This window comes from Onychostoma macrolepis, chromosome 17, assembly GCF_012432095.1.
Source record: "Onychostoma macrolepis isolate SWU-2019 chromosome 17, ASM1243209v1, whole genome shotgun sequence".
NCBI lineage: Eukaryota > Metazoa > Chordata > Actinopteri > Cypriniformes > Cyprinidae > Onychostoma > Onychostoma macrolepis.
The window spans coordinates 11,254,126-11,273,510 of NC_081171.1; the positions used below are offsets into that span (position 1 = coordinate 11,254,126).

The window sequence follows — 19,385 nt, forward strand, 5'->3', positions numbered from 1 at the left end:
TTTATTGCACAGGGAGAACAGGTTGGCTAGCTGTGCATTATCCCTTATGTATACTCTTTAACAGCAATTTTTACGGCAATATTTAAATGACGCCCTGGTCATTCTTGGTGTACCCAAAATGGTCCCACACTATCGACTTCAGTCATTTCTCTGGTGGAAATAAAGGATCGCTTGGTTTGGTTCCTCTGTCATAGTTAATCTAGTGTGTGTGCAGCCTCCTGTCTCTGATAAGCACATCATTTTAAGCTGGTGCACCGCTAGTGTGACTTTGTTTTCGTTTTGCACAAGTTGCAACAGTTTCGTTCTGTGCAACAGAAACACTCGGTGTAGAGGAGCCTTTACGATTAATTAACCGTGACGTTTTAAAGCATGGTTAATCGCTGCATCCCTAATCAACACAGATGTGGATAAACACATCTGCTGCTTTTCATTAGCAGTCATTTCAGACACCGAATAATATCAGACATACTGCCACCACTAAACAGAACTGCGAGGGTTTCTATTTGAGCTGGCATGCACAAATATCATAAAAAAAATATCAAAAGAAAGTTGATCTGTGATGTTTGTCTTTGTTTAGTGGCCTTGGCAAACGCTTTTAGTCATTCTGTCATTAACTGTAACAAAAAATGTGAATATTATCTGCTTACCAGTCTGATGTTTTTCTGACATGATAAAAATCTCTCTAAAAACATTCTCTTTTGCAAATGCACTAAATTGGCATCGCGTTTCAGAGCTAGAGTATAGTCCAATAACAACCTTCTATTCATACAAGATCATAAAAATGCTGTTCAATATTAACAAGAACACCTGAAAGAAAACTGCAATTATTCGACAAATGTATCTAAGCTTTGGCCTGAACTTATACTTATTATAGGATGTGAAAGAATTTTAGTCAATCCATTGGCAAGATCACCATTCCTTGAAAATATTCAAACCCAGTGGGAAAAAAAAAAAATCAATCACTAGTGATAAAAGGAAGGCTAAAGTTCACCAGTCAGTTTCTATAAACCTGAACATCATGCCAATAACTGAAGAATTGTCAATTTTTTTTTTAGCATAAATGGGTAATGACTTATCCAAACTGTACAAAAGTGTTTGTCCTTCAGCAAAAAGCTGCAGGTCTTCTTCCTTTTTGTCTCCCATCTTGATTTTTAGTGTAAGTCTGAAAGAAATGGCTAAAAAACAAACTTGAACTTGACCCAAGTCTTTCATTTTAATTTTTGCTGTAATGAAGAACAGAAGTTTACTTTATGTGAAACGGTGTACATTAATAACATTCCACCTGACGGAATGCACTGCAACACTCTAATTGATATTCAACACTGATCAAAAAGGTCAACATAAACGTCTGAAATCTTTCATGTGGCTCGACCGTGAACACAACTGTAGGGCAGCCCTGCTAATGAAACAAAACAAAGAAAAAACCTTGAACCATCAGCCATCGCTGATTACTGTGCTTTTAAATGATCAATCTATTTAATCTTTGCATTTATTAATTATTATAAAGCAAAACTTTTAACCTGAGGTTAAAGGTTTATAGATTGGAAATGAACTTTACCTGGGGTTTTCTCAGAGGAGTCCTTCTCCACTAAAGCAATTTCAGTGCTCACGTCTTTTTTCTTACGAAGCATAGAGAGTAATGAGCTAAAAGAGATAGAGACAAAAGAAAAAATGGAAAACTAAAGCAAAATTTCCTGTTTCAACAAGAAACAAGTCATTGAAACGTCCCAAAGACCAAACAAGCATATTGATTGCAGTTTTTCATCTGATCTTTTTTATTATTAAGTTGTATTTCCTCATTTTGATGGCTTTCGTCAAAAACAGACACTCACCTGAGTGGGTTGCTTGAAGAGGCAGGCGGTGGAGGTGGAGGAGGTGGGGGCGGGGGTGGAGGAGGGGGTCCTGGGGCAGCTGGTGGTGGGTTGGAGACCTGCTGGAGCTTCTTTTTCAGTTCCTCCACTGCAAAACACAGAGATATAAATACTGGGTTATTTAGAGTGTTGTTCAAAAGTTTTGGGAGAAATTAAATACTTTTATTTAGCAAAGATGCATTACATTGATAAAAAGTGACAACAAATAAATTTATTAATGTGACAAAACTTTTCTATTTCAAATAAAATACTTTTCTTTAGAATTCTTTTTTTTTTTTGTTGAAAGAATTCTGAAAAAAATGTATCATGTTTTCCACTAAATGTTTAGAGAACGACTGATTCCAACACTGATTTCCTGAATACCAAATCAGCATATTAAAATGATTTCTGAAGGATCATGTGACACTAAAGACTTTAAAATATATTAAAATATATTTTAAAATTTAAAATATATTAAAATAGAAAACAGTTATTTTAAATTCTAATAATATTTCACAATATTACTGTATATTTCACTGTATTTTTTATCAAATAAATGCAGCCTTGGTGAGCATAAGAGACTTCTTTTTCAAAAATCTAAAAACTGACCCCTAACATGGTACCTGTGAATCTGAGGTCTTTAGCCTCGGTTTCAGCTTTGGAGTGTTTGTGCTGCCACTCTTTTCTCTCCTCTTCCAGCAAATCAGTCTGTCTCTGTAACGCTGTCAGCTGCTTCTTTAATTCACTGCCATGTATCTGCTCTTCAAGAGCCTTCACCTGGAATCCACCAACAAAACATGGGTTGTAAAAACAGAATGTGATCTTTGAACTTTAAGGTATAGTTCACTTATAAAATGAATACTCTGCCACCATGCCATCAAATGAAATGCTGACCAGGTCTCCTTCCACTTTCACTATATAGAAAATAGCAGCTTGGACACTGGACCTGTGTTTTTTTTGTACTGTCACTGAGATACTATTATAGTCTTTCTTAATGCATTTTCAGTTTTTATTTCAACTTTAGATGAAGTTTTGATAATTCTGTTGTTTTGTTTTTAAAGTTTTTATTATTATTTGTTTTTTAGTCTTAGTTTAGTTTGCCTTGGCAACATGTTGACATAAAATAAGTTTACGTTTTTTTAATATATTTTAAATGATTTCAGTTAAGGTTTGTTTTATTATTATTTCAAGCAACGGATTGTTTTAGTTGTAATTTTAGTTCACTATAAAAATCCTGCACTGTCCATACTAAATATCTCCTTATAAGTTCATGAAAGAAAATAAGTCTCGCCTTTCCAATGGAACGGTTTTTTGGGTGAACCATCCCTTTAAGGCAGGACAACATAGTGACTGTACTTCCATCCCTCACAGCCTCATTATTGTTCTTGTCATATTAAATGTCATTTACTCTGACTAAATAGTGATGGCTGACAAATACCATGAAGTGAGTAAAGCATTTTCCTTGATCCTTTAATGATTGTTTAAATGCAGAATACCGCTCATTTCTTCTCCTTTTAGAAAGTCACATAATGAACTGCATGTGTGTGTGTGTTTTGTTGTGACACTAGGAGGTTTTTTTTATGGTTGATTTGATTGGTTTGGCTGTTATTATTTTAATGACATTCAGTCTGCACCCTCTCAGGACACTGTGACCTAAAGGTCAGTGTGGGGATTAATGTGTGTATGTTTATTACCTGCTGTTGATGCTCAAGTCTCTGTGTCTCTAAAGTGTGTGTGAGTGTGTTGATCTCTGCCAGAGCTTTCTGCAGAGCTTCTGTTGGAGACACACTCTGGATCAACATCTGGCTTTGTCTTTTCAGCTTCTTCTGTTCTACTAGCATCTTCATTCACCCACAGAGAGACAGAGAGATAAGCACACATTCACACACCACTTAATTAACATTCCAGGATTCCACAAATATTCAGAGTTCCTAGCATGTCTTATACATTTCAATAAAGTAATTATGAAATCAAATCAAACTGAGCTTTTACCTCATGTGCAAACTTCTCTGCTTCAGAACGCAGGTCCCTCTCAAGCTTTAGATCATCCTGCAAGGCCTCAAACTCATCTAGAGCATATTGAGAAACTACACACATACACATACAGGTAAGCTTTTCTATATATCTTGTCTATGGTATAATTTAAATTCCTGTTGGCCTTCTGATGACATCCACTACAGGGCATAGACCTTTAAAATGCATTTTAGGGTGCAATATGCCATTTAAATCAGATCGGTCAAGTTAAGTTAGGTTACTTTTATTTCTATAGTTCTTTATACAATACAGATTTGTATCAAAGCAACTTCACAGTATAAACAGGAAAATAGCAGAATCAATTATGGAAACTCAACTATGGAGGCAGTTCAGATTCGGCTATTAAGCAGAAGACAATAGTGCCTGATGATGACCTTAGGCTCTTATCCATAATTCCACTTTCCTGACCTCTTTATAAGTCTTTTATTTAAATTACTGTTCAAAAGTTTGGGGTTGGTAATTTTTTTTTAATGTTTTTGAACGAAGTCTCTTATACCCACCCAGGCTGCATTTATTTAATCAAAATTACAGTAAAACCAGCAATATTGTAAAATATTGTTACAATTCTAAAAACTGAAAATATAATTTATTCTAAAATATAATTTATTCCTGTTACGGCAAAGCTGAATTTTCAGAATCCATTAACCCCAGTGTCACATGGTCCTTCAGAAATCATTTTAATATGCTGATTTGGTTGTTCAAGAAAAGTTTCTTATTATTATCAATATTGTGCTGCTTAAAACTTTTGTGGAAATGATACAAAAATATAATTAGAATGTTCAAATGAACAACATTTATTTCAAATAGAAATCTTTTGTAACATTATAAATGTCTTTACTTTTACCTTTGATCAGTTTAATTCATTCTTGCTGAATAAAAGAAAACTTCTTTCAAAAAAAGGTAATTCCTCCAAACTTTTGAACGGCAGCATATGACAACATTATCTTCTTTTGTATGCAACAGAGTGCATCTCTCTCAGATATATCATTATTAACAAAAGAAGACCAGAAATATAATTCTTTATTTAAAGTGACAAGATTATGACATCATGATTTTTCATGCATCAAATGATTAAACAACTCAAAACACAAACAAACAGAAAAAAATAATTGTGAAAAATGATGCATTCTGATTTTTGTGATATTTGCATGATCTGTTATGAGTCTATATTCAAACGAAAGGTGTCAGAAATCACAGATTTACATACAAAATACTGTATGACTTATTGTTATTGTATACAAGAAACACAGTATAGACTTTGAATGATACAATGAAGATGTACCAGAGTGTGTTAGGATCAATGAATGTCTGGACTGGAAAGCAGTAGAGAGAGAGCGAGAGAGAGGCTGATGTAAGGGAATACAGTAGAGAGCATAAGCACAACTGACCTCTGTTGTATTTTCCCAAGAGCTTCTTTTGTTGGAATGTTTCAGCTATTAAAACAGTATTATCATGCTTCTCTTTCAGGAGCTTAGGAAGAAAGGGAGAGTGAGAGCTTCATTTATTTGGGTATTTAACTGATTCATCTGAAACACGACAACTGAAACAACAATCACACAAAGACAGACCCCCTCTTCTCCATTCGATTGTCATTATTCTGAATGAAAGCCACTGTGAAACATGGCAAAGGTTAATATTAAAGACATTAAGGAGGTGGATCAATACATTTTTGTTCTGTCATGATTTTTACTTTTCATTAAGAAAAAAATAACATTTTGAGTGTATAATGTAGACATTTTTTAAAATGACGCACAGTAGAGCTTTCTTAAAAATGAGTAGTAAGTTAATGCAGTAAAACCCAAGATTAAGTGACTTTCTCACATACTTCCTGTCTAGTTTGGCAGAGCTGCTCTATTGTCGTCTCCAGATCGATCACAATCTGCTTCTTCTCAGCCAGGATCGCCTCTAGTTTATCCCTCAGCTCTACCACAAATAAACAAGAAAAAGTATATAAAAAAAAAAGTACAGTACAAAACAGCCTGAATTCTCAAGCGTCTTATAACCAAACATGAATTGAGAACTGCAGTGGAGGGCAAAATGACTTACATTTTTAGTCTGCTTCATACAAAAGCTACTGTATCTAAGACTTTGAATAAAGCATGTGCTGTGTGGACTACTTTTACAATGTTTTTCAGTGAAAGCCTTGAAAAAAGCCTGTTGAAAGCCTTTGGTCACTTTCAACTTTTGTTTAACTGTTTCAATATAAAGATCTTTTAAAAAAATTGCATTTAATACTTAAAACACATAAATAAATAAATGAATGAATAAATAAATAAATAAATAATGTAAAATGTAAAGTGGTCAATTTAAACTGTTGGCAGAGCTGGGTAGATTAATCTCCGTTTCTGATTCCAGATTACATGACAAAAATTGTAGTCAGTAACATAATCTGTTACATTACACATTTTAGGTAATATAATCAGATTACTTTTAGATTACTTTTGATTTAACTCGTTTATAACATTGATTTAAATAGCATTATCTTGTACCATAATGATGTAAAAAATACAAAGAGTAAGAAAACGTGTTCCATTCATTGTAATTAACAACATGAAGTGCATTAAACATTATATTACATCAAGGTTTCCCAAACTAGGGTTCGTAAAAGAACTGCAGGGGGGTTTTGAGATTAAAGAAAAGCTGACAATTAATTAAATCATAAAATATTAAAATGAAAATAAATCATTTTAAAACAAACTCCCTTTCGAGGAAAGTCTCTTCACTTGGCGGCCATATTTGCAACGTCCAGGGCAGCTCGTACAAGACATATCTTAATGAATGGGGGAATCCTGAAATCTCAAAAACTGCTCGCTGAACTCACAATTAAATAACATATGTCAAATTAGCAACAAAAATCTGAAATTAATTGCCCCATGAATGTTGTTTCTTATGCTCAAATAGCGTTAAAAAGCTTATTTTTCAGGCTAGACCAGCCAATGCGCATGCGGAGTAATAACGTGCTTATGACTGCTCATGTGCATTGGCTGGTCTAGTCAGGTTTCTATGGGAAATTTGGCTCTTTCTTTTAGAAGGTGGGACTATTCCTCAATATTGTGTGTTGCAGTTTCTCTCATTCATAAGTATAGGAGTGAACTGTCTTTGTATTTCTATAGTCTTTGTTTTAAATACAACACTAACTGAAAAAGATGAAATATTTTTATTTACCTGCATGCCATGTGATCATTAACATCAAAGAAATCGTGGACGTGCAAATGTGATTCTTAATTATTGAAATATTTATTTAAAAATCTCAGAGGTATTTAAAGCAAATATATTTGGTGAATAAGGTTTAGATGAAAAAAAGTTTTGGAATGCCTGCATTACATGTAACTAAGAAATAATGTGAATATGTGCATTTGGTTAATTATAATTAATAATACATGGTTAAAAAACCTAGAGTAATAATTTAAATAAAAATGAATGTGTCCATCAGCAGTTGATGCAATGTTGAAACCCTTCTTAAACCTGAAATTATTTTTGTAAATCCAGTGGTCCAATGCTGTCGCCACCTGAATAATGACTAGTCTATGTGTGAATGTCCTCAAAACCGGGCTATATATACATATATAATATGTATATAATCGGTAGGCTATTTTAGAAAGATGAAAAAGAGAAATTAGAGAGAATCAATGAATTACGAATACGTTATTGCTATTGTTTGAATAATATGTAATCATGTAATCCATAAAAAAGTAACCAGTCTGATTACGAGTATTTTAAAATGTAACTTACTCTAATTACAAGTACTTCATTTTTGGAATCTAATTACATCATTCAGATTACATGTAATCAGTTACTACCCAGCTCTGACTGTTGGTATATGTCAAAGTGTAAAATATTTTATATTTAATATTTAAAACAAAAGTACATAATAACGAAATTTAAATATTTGGATAAAAAAAATTCTAATAGCCTCAAAAACTAGACACTTAATGGCAAAGGCGTCTAATTTCTATACTACTAAATAATGACTGCTTTCACACAAGTTTGTCAGCCATTGTTTGACTAAACAGGTAGTCAAGCCTCAATTTAATGCCAGAGCCCATGTTATTATGACTGGCCCAGTCAATCTGCTTGAACAAAAAACCTGCAATTCTTTCACTGTCTGTGTCATAGAAATTATACACTTCATCTGTAGATGCAAAATATAAAGTGATAAAATATTTTATTAAGCAATACATTGTGGGACAGTGCATTGACCCACCTGTAATGACAATCTGACAGTGGGAGGAGCTACATACACCTGACTCCTCCTCCTGTGGATCTTCATCATCCTCATCATTCAGACTGATCTCAGCGATGACATCAGCACCAAGGCGGGACATAAAGAGCATACTCTTCCTCTTCAGAGAACGGTTCTGTCTGTTCAACTGAGAGAAAGATATACATTTGTGTATTTGAAAGATATTTTATCCAAAGCAGCTTAGAGTGCATTTAATGTACACATTTCAACTCATGATCCGAGTGCTGCTGGCATCACACAGTACCAATTGAGCTACACTATCAAAACATGAATTTGCTTGGTCTCGGTGAAGAGAACGAAAAGCCAGTGTCTACTGACATTGAAAAAAAAGTTAATCTAGTGAGGCCAATGTCGCCACATTTATAGGAATAATCAGAGATCAAAATGACACCTGTAACACCACAAATGATATAAAACCCAAGCCGGTGATTTTCTGTGTTTGCCACAGAGCGAAAAGATATGAGAAATCAAATCAGCAGCATGTAGACAGACCAGCCCGCTGGAACCCCAGCGGGCGCCCATGCAATTCCCCTCAATCACACAGCCAAACACACACAGCACGAACACTCTGGAAAAGAGCAATAATCAGGGGCAAAATAATAGACATTTCATTACACGTATGCAGGAGCAGCAGCAGCAGACACTCCTGTTTTCATAAATAATTACAGCATTCTATCAGGCGCGGCCACGGACCCCCTCCCTCGCCACATGCACATACCTGCATCCGAGAAATTTTACCTTTTTGAACACCCAATTAAAGTAATTTAAGACTGGTCATTCACACTTCAATTAGGGAGGCCACTTAATGGAAACTCAGAGAGCCAGTGGGGGTGGAGGTATGTAAATTAGTCCCGGATGAAATTCCAGTCAGAGAGAGAAAAAGAGCAGGAGGCAAGGATAAAATGCCCCTCTTTAATGAGCCTTTATTAATGACATCCAAGTGAGGACACAGCACGTGAATCCATTTCCTGATGCCGTCCTTCCTGCTGAATGCATCTTTTAAAAATGCAATCAACAACACATAATATGGGGATAAACACGCAGACACACACGCATACACGCCTGCTCTGCGATAATCATCTGGCATTGATGAGAGCGCAGCGGTGAAATTACACAGTGGCAGAAATCAGACGTGCGTTCCCGAGGTGGCCAGGCCCCTCATCTCCTCTGATCACACATCAAAACAAAATGTCATGTGTTTGGATTGCACTTTGATTTGACTGCCACCACCCGCGAACCCTCATCCATTACTGCTTTTTAATTCAAAATGTTCCCGAGTTTAAGAAATTGATTATGATTTTTTCCCTCTTCTTTTTTTTTGTCTGCCTCAGGGTCTCTTGGCAGACAAAATTACAGCCGTCATACACAATAAATCATACCGCTGAAATGTAGAGACTGTTTGAGACAATTCCACTCGCCATCCTCCAATCACACCTACCAAAATTTTTGGACTAATTTAAATGTAAATTTGGGATGAGCCAATGCTGTAATTTTCACAACGTCTCCTTCACACTTTCAAAAAAGAGGTGAGATTTCTTTTCCATCCTGCAGGCTGAGATGCAAATCAAGTCAAAGTCTTTCATACTTGTTTTATAAATATTTGCAAAATTAGTTCACATAAATACAGCGACAAGGCAAAATCTAAATTTCACGTCTGGATATTTACTTGTTTACTGGGTAAGCAGCCAGAAAATAAGTGGAATAATGTATAGTCTGTTGGTCATTATGGTAAAATAAACTTAGGAATGAAAATAATTATCACAGATCTGTGAATACCAATAAGGTGATAATTATTTTCATGCTATGGCATACAAATAGCCAGCATTAAAATGTAATACAGTTTTATATAAATAGATGAATAAAAACACTAAAATTTAGTACAGTATGAAAATGTGATGTATTCAGTTTGAGATATGCTAATGATTACGTTTAACAGTGATATTAAACCTTTAGTGTTTTAAAAGATTAACGTTAAGTTAAAATTAGATGATGTATAATTAAATAACCAATTGCATTCAATACCAATAAATTAAAACAAATTGTAATATCATCAGATACACAATATGGTACCAATATATTGTGCATTTCTAAATAGGAATCTTTCTAATTTTGGGGATAATGACCCACTGACTTTATATATTACATAAAATGTGTGAAGGCAAAATGTATCACCGTTTCCACAGAACTTTTCTTATCTTGATAATGACTGGGGTAAAAACGGCTGAAAAATCAGCTTTGCCCTCAAAGGCCATCACAAAATAAATTACATTTTAGAATATTTTATTTAAAATTGTTATAATAATACTTAATTACTTATAACAATACTTACTTACGTATTTTTGATCAAATAAATGCAGTTTTGGTAAGCATAAGAGACTTTTGAATGATATTGTAAAAAAAATAAATAATAAAAATAACTCTTGGGAAAATCAACAATTTTAATGCAACAAAGTGTTTCCTGCCTTAAAATAAAGACAGATGAGATATTTGAGAGGAATCGGCTATGTGTTGAAAGAGAGCAACTAGTGACAAACACAACTGCATCCTCAAACAGTCATGTGTCCTGACAGATGGAAGATGAGCAAACCTGTGGAGGCCGAAACCTACAGGACTCTCCCGCTGTTAGTCGCACAGACGTGAGGGGCTCAGTGTGTGGGTGTTCACAGAGCGGCCAGGACAAAGGGCATCTGCACTGGTTTTCATGCGCAGTGGCCGCCGGCGAACACAGAACAAGCTGGGCTGTGCATTTAAGGATGTCAGGAAACCATTGATTGGTTAAATCGAGCTTTTATCCAACACATAATGCTGAGGCACAAAACGGCCCAGCTGCAGGTCTATTTCCTCCGTACAAATGAAATGCTCTGCAGTCTTCCTCAACCGCAGCTCTCAGAAACATCTGTGATGGCTTCACATACTTCAAGGAAAAAATGTTGCTATACCTCAAGAGAAATCTCGCAAGCGATTCTCAAGAAATGGCAGGAATGAAATCCTGTCATCCATGCTAAATAACAGTCAGCCAGCAGGGTTTTGTCACCTCAGTCTATTTTGTCAAGTACAAAAAAATAAATGCCAGTTTTCATTTGCACAGTAAAATGTCTTCTTTTTTTGGACGCAGAAAGACTTCAAATGACAGCTACCCTGCATCTAAAATGCAGGACAACAGTGTCTTTTTTCAATCTAAAGACTATTTTCTCCTGGTCTTTATCTCTTTTATCTGTGCCTTTATTCCTTTCACTGCTACTGTTCTCTCATTTCTCTCTCTGTGTGTGGTGATCAGCGCTCATCACCGACAGACAGCAGAAGAAAGTTGATTCATCCATCAGAGAGACCGCAATGAGCCGGTAATCGTTCCCGCTAATTTGCCTCACACCTGGGCTTTTAGAGATCCATTTACCTGCTGAGCGCTCAGTGTAGATGCCACTTCACTTTTCAGACCCGACTGAGCCTGAACGGCAGAACTGAAACCCAACTAAACAATGTGCTGAGCTGGGACTGATGGCAAATTGAATACTTCTGTAATGAGCGGGTCCAGTGAGGTGGGCTGGCAGTCAACACCAAGATGCAGGTATACGGGAGGGAGAAAGTCTTTAAGATTGTCTCCAGCATGAACTGAATGGATTGACTGCCCATGTGGAGTACAATTGTGTGTACTTTGCTCAGGATGGAGGAGGAAATAAATGGATAGAAGGGTGGTTGGACAGAGGCATGATGGATCCCATTCCCAATCTATTTACTGTGAAAGCATAAGCATAAACATAGGTGTATGATTCTGGAAGTATTGTTTCTGAGAAGTGTAAAGGAGAACTGAATGAAACAGAATAGAACAGAACACATTGTAACAAGACCAAGTGAAACAGATAAGAAGAGAATCAAAAGAAACAGTATCAAATGAAGAACAGAATCCAATGAACCACAACTTAACAGTACAGAATCAAATGAAACAGAACAAAAATAGAATCACATGAATCAGAGCACAGGGGAATTAAATAAAACAGAATCAAAATCAAACAAAAAAAGAACAGAATCAAATAAATAGAACAGAATAGCATCAAATGACGAGAACAGAAGAGAAGAAAATTAAAGGAATAAGAACACAAAAGAAGAATCAAATGGAACAGAACAGATGATCATAACTTTATTGTAAAACCCCCACCTTTGAGGCCAAAGCTTCTACACTCTCTCTGCATGTCTTCTCGATCTCAAGATTCTCCTGAATGTTGTTCACCTCCTCGATCACCCTGTGTGACACTGAAGACAAGCAACATGTCAAATATTTTGATGTTTTCTTCAACACAAACACACTACAGTTGTCACTACAGGCAAGCAGACAACTAATTGTCTGTCATGCACACACTGGAACAGCCAGCACAGTACATCATGACGTTCACAGACAAGGTCACAACATCATACAATTACTCTGTCCAGAGCACTGAAACTTAGAACAGCTCTTTATCAGCTATCATGCTCTCCAGACTTATTTTGAGCAAGTCGGCTGAGGGACATTTGGTGTGTGAAACAGCTGGAACTACAGTTCATATGGTGGACATAACACATGGTAACACAATGCTAGCAAGGATTTGAACTGTTTGATAGTTGATGTAGTAGTTATAGAAGTATTCTGTAGTGTGACTCAAAACATCTTTGTAATTCTTATTATATTATGTCATTATACAATTCATTTTATAACCTAATTGTAATTTAAAGATTTATATGGATATGGAATATTTGAATCCATTGATCTGTCACCCTGTTGGACTATTTAAGTGAACAGTTTTCCATCATTATCTGCATATTTGAACCCTTTCCAACACATACATAAACACGCACTACCATTCAAAAGTTTTTTTTGAGAAATTAATACTTTTATTCATAAAGAATGCATTGAATTAATCAAAAGTGACAGTAAAGACAGTTATGTTGCAAAAGATTTCTAGTTCAAATAAATGATGTTCTTTTGAACTTTCTAATCATCAGAGAATCCTGAAATAAAATGCATTACGGTAATGTATCAGTGCAGTAACATAAAATGTATCAAAATATTAAGTATAACAACTGTTTTCAACATCGATATTAATAGTAAATGTTTCTTGAGTGCTAAATCAGCATTTTAGACTGATTTATGAAGGCTCATGTGACGCTGAACACTGGAGAAATGGCTGCTGAAAATTCAGTTTTGCCATCACAGAAATAAATTACATTTTAAAATATATCAAAACGAAAAATAGCTAATTATCAAATAAATGCAACCTTGAAGAGCACAAGAGACTTCTATCAAAAAGGTTAAAAATTGTATATTATATATACATACATATATATATATATATATATATATAAACACAAATATCTTGATGCTGAAAAAATGTCCTTCTTACTTGTCCTTCTTTCAGATTTTCTTTTCTACACAATAACCTCTCCATCTAAGCTTTCACAGAGATGCTGTCTATTTTATAGATCTATTTGAATTAGTTCAGTGTTGCCCCTCATAATGATCCTATAGGGACGGGAGACTGAGATCAGCGCAGGCCTGTCTAGCCAAGGCTCATTGTTTGGGTTAATCGAGTTATCTGCGGTGTTTCCTTGCTTTCACTGGCAAGAACCTTCAAAAATCCAGTGTCTCTGAAGAGTCTCTCTTTGTGATACATTTCTAAACATTTAAGGTTAGTCTCTCACGTGCAAAAAGAGTCTCAAAACAAGCTGATTTGAGACTAAACTTTCAACATTCAAATTCAAAACACAGTCAGCCTGACGAGCAGCCACAATCTATCAACTTCCAAAGAGGCGGAAGATGGCGAGATGGAAGAGGCAGATGCTCTTAACGCCTGGAGCTCTTACCTTATTTGTGTCCGTAATCACCAGAGACTGGCCACGGACCAGCTCACAGCCTCTTAACTAATTACACATTGTGGTTGAGAGGCAAAAACAGGAATTAGCACCATCACGGCCAGCGGCTGCCTCCCAATGACACCTAATTAAAACTTGATGAACGCCTGTGTCTGCGATATCCAAGTTCCCGCTGTAAGCCTTTCGCTGTCACTCATTAAACAGTACTTAGCTGCCAGTTGGTCCCCCTCCACCCCATCTTTCATCTCTCTCTCTCACTGGTAGTACTAGCACTAAGTGACAGGTTAATTGTAATAGCTGCTACACATAAACCGGGCTAAGTGTGAGGCAGTTGTGGAGCAGGAGGGGGACGAGGGGGAGACTTCACACGTCAGGCTTGGCAGCTTTAATTGTAAGTTTTGGCCTCGCCATCAACGTTGCATCTTCAAATCTCTTTCTTCTCGCGCCGTTCCTCCGTTTTCCCCCCGGCTCTTCGCGCACGCGTCTTCTCAGAGACAGACAGTGATTACGTGCATGAGGATGCCGAGTATAATGCTATCGGGCCTGCGTGTTGGAGAAGTGAATTAGAGCCTCTGATGCTGTTTCTACAGCGCCGAGCTTGATGAGGGGGCAGATGCCTTTGTGGTCTTATCATTAGAACACAATGGTCATGTTGTCATCAACCTTGCCATCTCCAATTGAAAAGACATGATTGTGTGTTGGGGGCTTTTTTCTCGCTCGCTCGCTCCCCAGCTCCCCCCCAGCCAGCCAGCCTCCCCCTCGGTCGCTTTGTACTGAATAGAAGCAATTTTCCGAGAGCTATGAAATCACGTAATAGCTCCTAATATGCAGCTGCTCTGCTAGAAGCTGCAGCCACTATTTAAGTGGAAGTCATACACAATACGTGTTTATGGCGGAGGAAACATGAGTAAAGGCCAAGATTATTCACAAAAACACATACTCTTCTCTATCAAATAATGACCTATTTTGTGCATTAAAATGAGAATGTAATGGATTTTCCCCCCCTCCTCCCCAACACCACCAGCCATTTGTTGTGCTTTTTTAAAACTTTGCCTTTTTATTCATGTTTGAATTCCACGTTTCCCCCGGTGAAGAAAAAGAAGGTGACATTTGTATAGAAGCACGAGAGAGGTGAAGTGCGGCGATTTGGTGAGGGAGGGACCACCAAAAATCCTATCTGAAACTGAAACCTGTCGCTTTCCCCCTCACTCAGGTGTGTGTGATTGATATCAACCCCAAATTTCAGACTATGAGAGAGCGAAAGCGGTCGATAGCTCCACTCATGTCTGCAAAAAGAACATCTCAGATGTGAATTTGGTACCTAATGTTTTCATCAAAACATCCAACCCAGCATTACATACCCATTTGAGCACAGTGAATGTAAACTCAAATACATCATTTGTTCACACAAGGATTTTTGCAGTTTGAATAACATTAAAACAGGTCTTGTTGGAAAACGGAAAAAATTATTATGGAATAACTGGGTGTGTGTCTATCTGGAATGGTGTCATAGTTCTTGCAATATTCTGGGATCAAAGTCCAAAGGAGCAAAGCACATATAGCCTGTATTTCCCACAGAAACTGAAGTGAAAGTAGACTTTATAAATCACACCTGCTTTAATGTACTACACAGAAGGATATCTGATGTGAATTTGATGATCCTTGAAGTGAATCCAAGATATTAAAAACCAACCTTGTTCAAATTCTTTTAGCTTCCTTAAGGACTCATCTCTCTCTTCTTGCATTTTTTTACACTGAAAAAAAAAAAAAAATCTATTATCAGATTTATATCATATCATTTTTACAGATTATCAGATTTACAACCCGAATTCTGGATATACTTTAATTTTTCATTTTATTCAAATTTAAAAAGCGTCCCAAACGCATTTTAAATTTGAATAAAATGAAAACTAAAAGACTTTCAAAATCACATGAGCCAATATTTTATTCACAATAGAACCGAGAACATAAATGTTTAAACTGAGAAATTTTACACATTTATCCACTAAATGAGCTCATTTCAAATTTGATGCCTGCAACAGGTCTCAGAAAAGTTGGCATGGGGGCAACAAAGGGCTGAAAATGCAAGAGATTTTTAAAAGATTCAGCTGGGAGAACATCTAGCAACTAATTAAGTTAATTGACATCAGGTCTGTAACATGATTAGCTATAAAAGGGATGTCTTAGAAAGAAAGAGTCTCTGAGAAGTAAAGATGGGCAGAGGCTCTCGAATCTGTGAAAGAGTGTGTAAAAAGATTGTGGAACACTTTAAAAACAACGTTCCTCAACATCAAATTGCAAAGGCTTTGCAAATCTCATTATCTAGAGTGCATAACATCATCAAAAGATTCAGAGAAACTGGAGAAATCTCTGTGCGTAAAGGCCGGGACACACTAAGCCGACGGTCGGCCGTCTGGCAACGTCGGGCTGACGGCAAGTGACGGTCGGGCTAGTTTGTTTGGTGTGTTCCACTCGTCGGGCTCTCCGTCGGCGCGAGTGAGAACTCTGATTGGATGTTCAGTTTAGCGAACGAGTCAGTGCCCTAGAATTAAAGCGCAAGTGATTAAAACAAGCATGCAGTGGCGGTTCTACATTGAATTACTCTCCGGGCGAGACCCCCCCCCCCCATCCGTGAAAAAAAAAAATCTAGTTTTTTTTGCAAAAAAATTTGCACAAACAGCCATGTTTTACTATAACAATATAAGTTTATAAGCTTATATTTCTCAATTGCACAAATCCTTCAACAGAACATTTGAAAAACACAATTCTGCACAAAACAGTATAAGTTATCAGAACTCTATACTGTATATACATAAACACTCTGTGTTTATTTGGCAATCGACAATCAACAGATTTCCCATCCCCCAACACCGTCACTCAAGACCAGAAGTCAAGACTAAACCAGTTCACCTCCACATAATCGTTTTGTATATTTTACTAGCCATTTCACACAATTCAGAAAAAACAAAAACGTGCAAATTATAGGCCTGTGTTTTAATATTATGAATGAAATGTGCGTTATTTGGAAGAAAGTCAAGGTGTGACTGACTTTATCCCACTTGTCCCACTAATGGAGCGGACAAGCACTAGAGGGCTGCATTGGGTTTGGGCTCCCGCGGGACCCAACGCAAATCTCGCGGGAGCGGGTGGTTTTACCTTTGCTGCGGGCTAGAGTGGGCGGTTAGAAATTTTCGCGGGAGACCCGCAGGGAACGGTGGGATTTGGTGTGTAATAGAAATGGAGTCAACACATTAAGTTGAGAAGAAAATTAAAGCGGCTGTTTACATGACAAAAGCAAAGCAAGGCAAGTCAGACATCTGGAAACAATTCTCAATTGTCACTGAAAAAAATGGGAAAGACTTAAACTTCGTAAGTTGCGAAAAATGTGCACAAGGACATAAATCTGGCACCTCTGCCTGAGGCGACATACCTATTTTCTAAGTTCTATCTATGTGTTTATTTACTTAAGTTAAAGTTATTTCATATTTTGCTTTGGTTTATTTAGCATACTTAAACTGTTTGTTAACAGTTAAGTTCATTGCACATTGAGTCTGAAATTTTTGCTCATCCTTTCCTATCAAAATGCATGCTACAGATGCGAAAACTTAGAAACTCGAACCTGATTTTTTTTTTTTTTATGAAGGACGAAAGTTTCGGAGGCAGTGTGTGACATAATGTGAGGTTGTATTTATTTTTTAAGGTGCGAACATTTCGGACTGGGTGTGAAATGACCTTTAAACTGTTTGTTTAGTAAATCGTTTGGTGCTTCTGTATCAAGCAGTAGGCTACTTTTAAAAACTGAGGTAACCTTACTGCTATTTGTGCTTTTGTTTTAACGGTTAATGTTTAATAACGCTAATAAAACAAATACCCAATGTTTTTGTGGGGTGTGGTGCTTTGGTTTAGCATTATTTCATCTTATTTAAACGCAATCATGTTTAAATCCTGTTATTCTGGATGATAAGTTGAACGAATATTTGCGTATTTGTGTAGCCAACATTTTTTTTACAAGCTCTGAGAGCAAGTCCGTGGGAGCGGGCGGGAATGGACACAAACATTGCGGGTGTGGGCGGGAGTGGAACACGCAGGTTGCGGGAGCAGGCGGTCCTGGTCAGAAATTCAGCGGGAGCGGGTGGGTGCGGGTTTAAGAAAACAGTCCCGCGCAGGGCTCTACACGGCACCTTCTCAGCAAGCAGGGGCACCAATTTGCCAATTCCCCACACAGTTATATGATAGATAACAGAAAACCGCTTAGCGGTGCAGATGATTTTTTTATTATAATTTTTTTTTTCCAAGTGCTTGTGCCGCCCCCCACTTGTCATGAAAAAATGCCGCCCCGGGCGGCTGCCCCGTTCACCCATGCCTAAAACCGCCACTGCAAGCATGTAAATGAAGGCGGTACAGACAGAAGGCTGTTTAAATGTTACGTGATCTTTCCAACCCGATCTCATGAAAGTGCGTATAATAGTACGCCAAATAAAAACGAAAACTCGTGGTATTGATACGCAAAAATGGACTTTGGTGTGTCTATGCTATGTGATGGGTAGGATTAGGGTTGTGGTGTAGATGCATATCATATGTACGCGAAAACTGCGTATATCTTTGTTTCGGTTTCTCCTTTTGAATGATGAATATACTATTGATAGCTGCTGATATGGACAGCTTGTTCCTCTCACGCATGCACAGAACGCACGTGTCAGTTTGCCGTCGGCTGTAGTCTGTGCGGTGTGTTCGAGCGCAGCTTTTTGGTCCGATGCTGCTGACGCGAGGTGACAACACCATCGGCTTTCGTTGCCGCTAGTTCTTTGAAGTCGGCTTGGTGTGTCCCGGCCTTGAGGGACAAGGCCAAAGACCTTTGTTGGATGCCTGTGGTCTTCAGGCCCTTAGACGACACTGCATCACTCATCAGCATGATTCTGCCATTAGCATTACTAAATGGGCCCAGGAATACTTCCAGAAACCACTGTCGGTAAACACATTCCACCTGTTTCAAAGTGGAAAAGTGTTCTATGGTCAGACGAGTCCAAATTTGACATTCTTGTTGGAAATTACAGACGCTCTGTCCTCCGGGCTAAAGAGGAGGGAGACCTTCCAGCATGTTATCAGCGTTCAGTTCAAAAGCCAGCATCTCTGATGGTATGGAGGTGCATAAGTGCATACGGTATGGGCAGCTTGCATGTTTTGGAAGGTACTATGAATGCTGAAAGATAGGGATGTAACAATTTACTCAACTCACGATTTGATTCACAATTTTGATTTCACGATTCGATTCATGATTTCTTTTTAACAAAATGAGATTTGAGACAAATTATAAATTAAATGTGTCCTTTTATTATTGCTTGGACAAAATGCTGCACGTTTATTTGTGAAATTGAAATATAACACTATAATAATATACTATTATTGCTCTTTTGTTG

At 37.1% G+C, this 19,385-nt stretch overlaps 1 protein-coding gene across 1 annotated transcript in view; it reads right to left on the reverse strand.

Annotated features, from left to right (window-relative positions):
• shtn1 (shootin 1) overlaps nt 1–19,385 on the reverse strand; it is a 38,456-nt gene that overhangs the window by 15,422 nt on the left and 3,649 nt on the right. Inside the window, exons 3-12 of the mRNA XM_058749387.1 lie at nt 15,662–15,722; nt 12,281–12,375; nt 8,089–8,254; nt 5,710–5,807; nt 5,273–5,354; nt 3,843–3,937; nt 3,545–3,691; nt 2,474–2,627; nt 1,833–1,959; nt 1,559–1,644 (exon numbers count right to left, since the gene is read on the reverse strand). Of these exons, the coding sequence (XP_058605370.1) occupies nt 1,559–1,644; nt 1,833–1,959; nt 2,474–2,627; nt 3,545–3,691; nt 3,843–3,937; nt 5,273–5,354; nt 5,710–5,807; nt 8,089–8,254; nt 12,281–12,375; nt 15,662–15,722 (1,111 nt within the window). The remainder of the gene's footprint in view (nt 1–1,558; nt 1,645–1,832; nt 1,960–2,473; nt 2,628–3,544; nt 3,692–3,842; nt 3,938–5,272; nt 5,355–5,709; nt 5,808–8,088; nt 8,255–12,280; nt 12,376–15,661; nt 15,723–19,385) is intronic.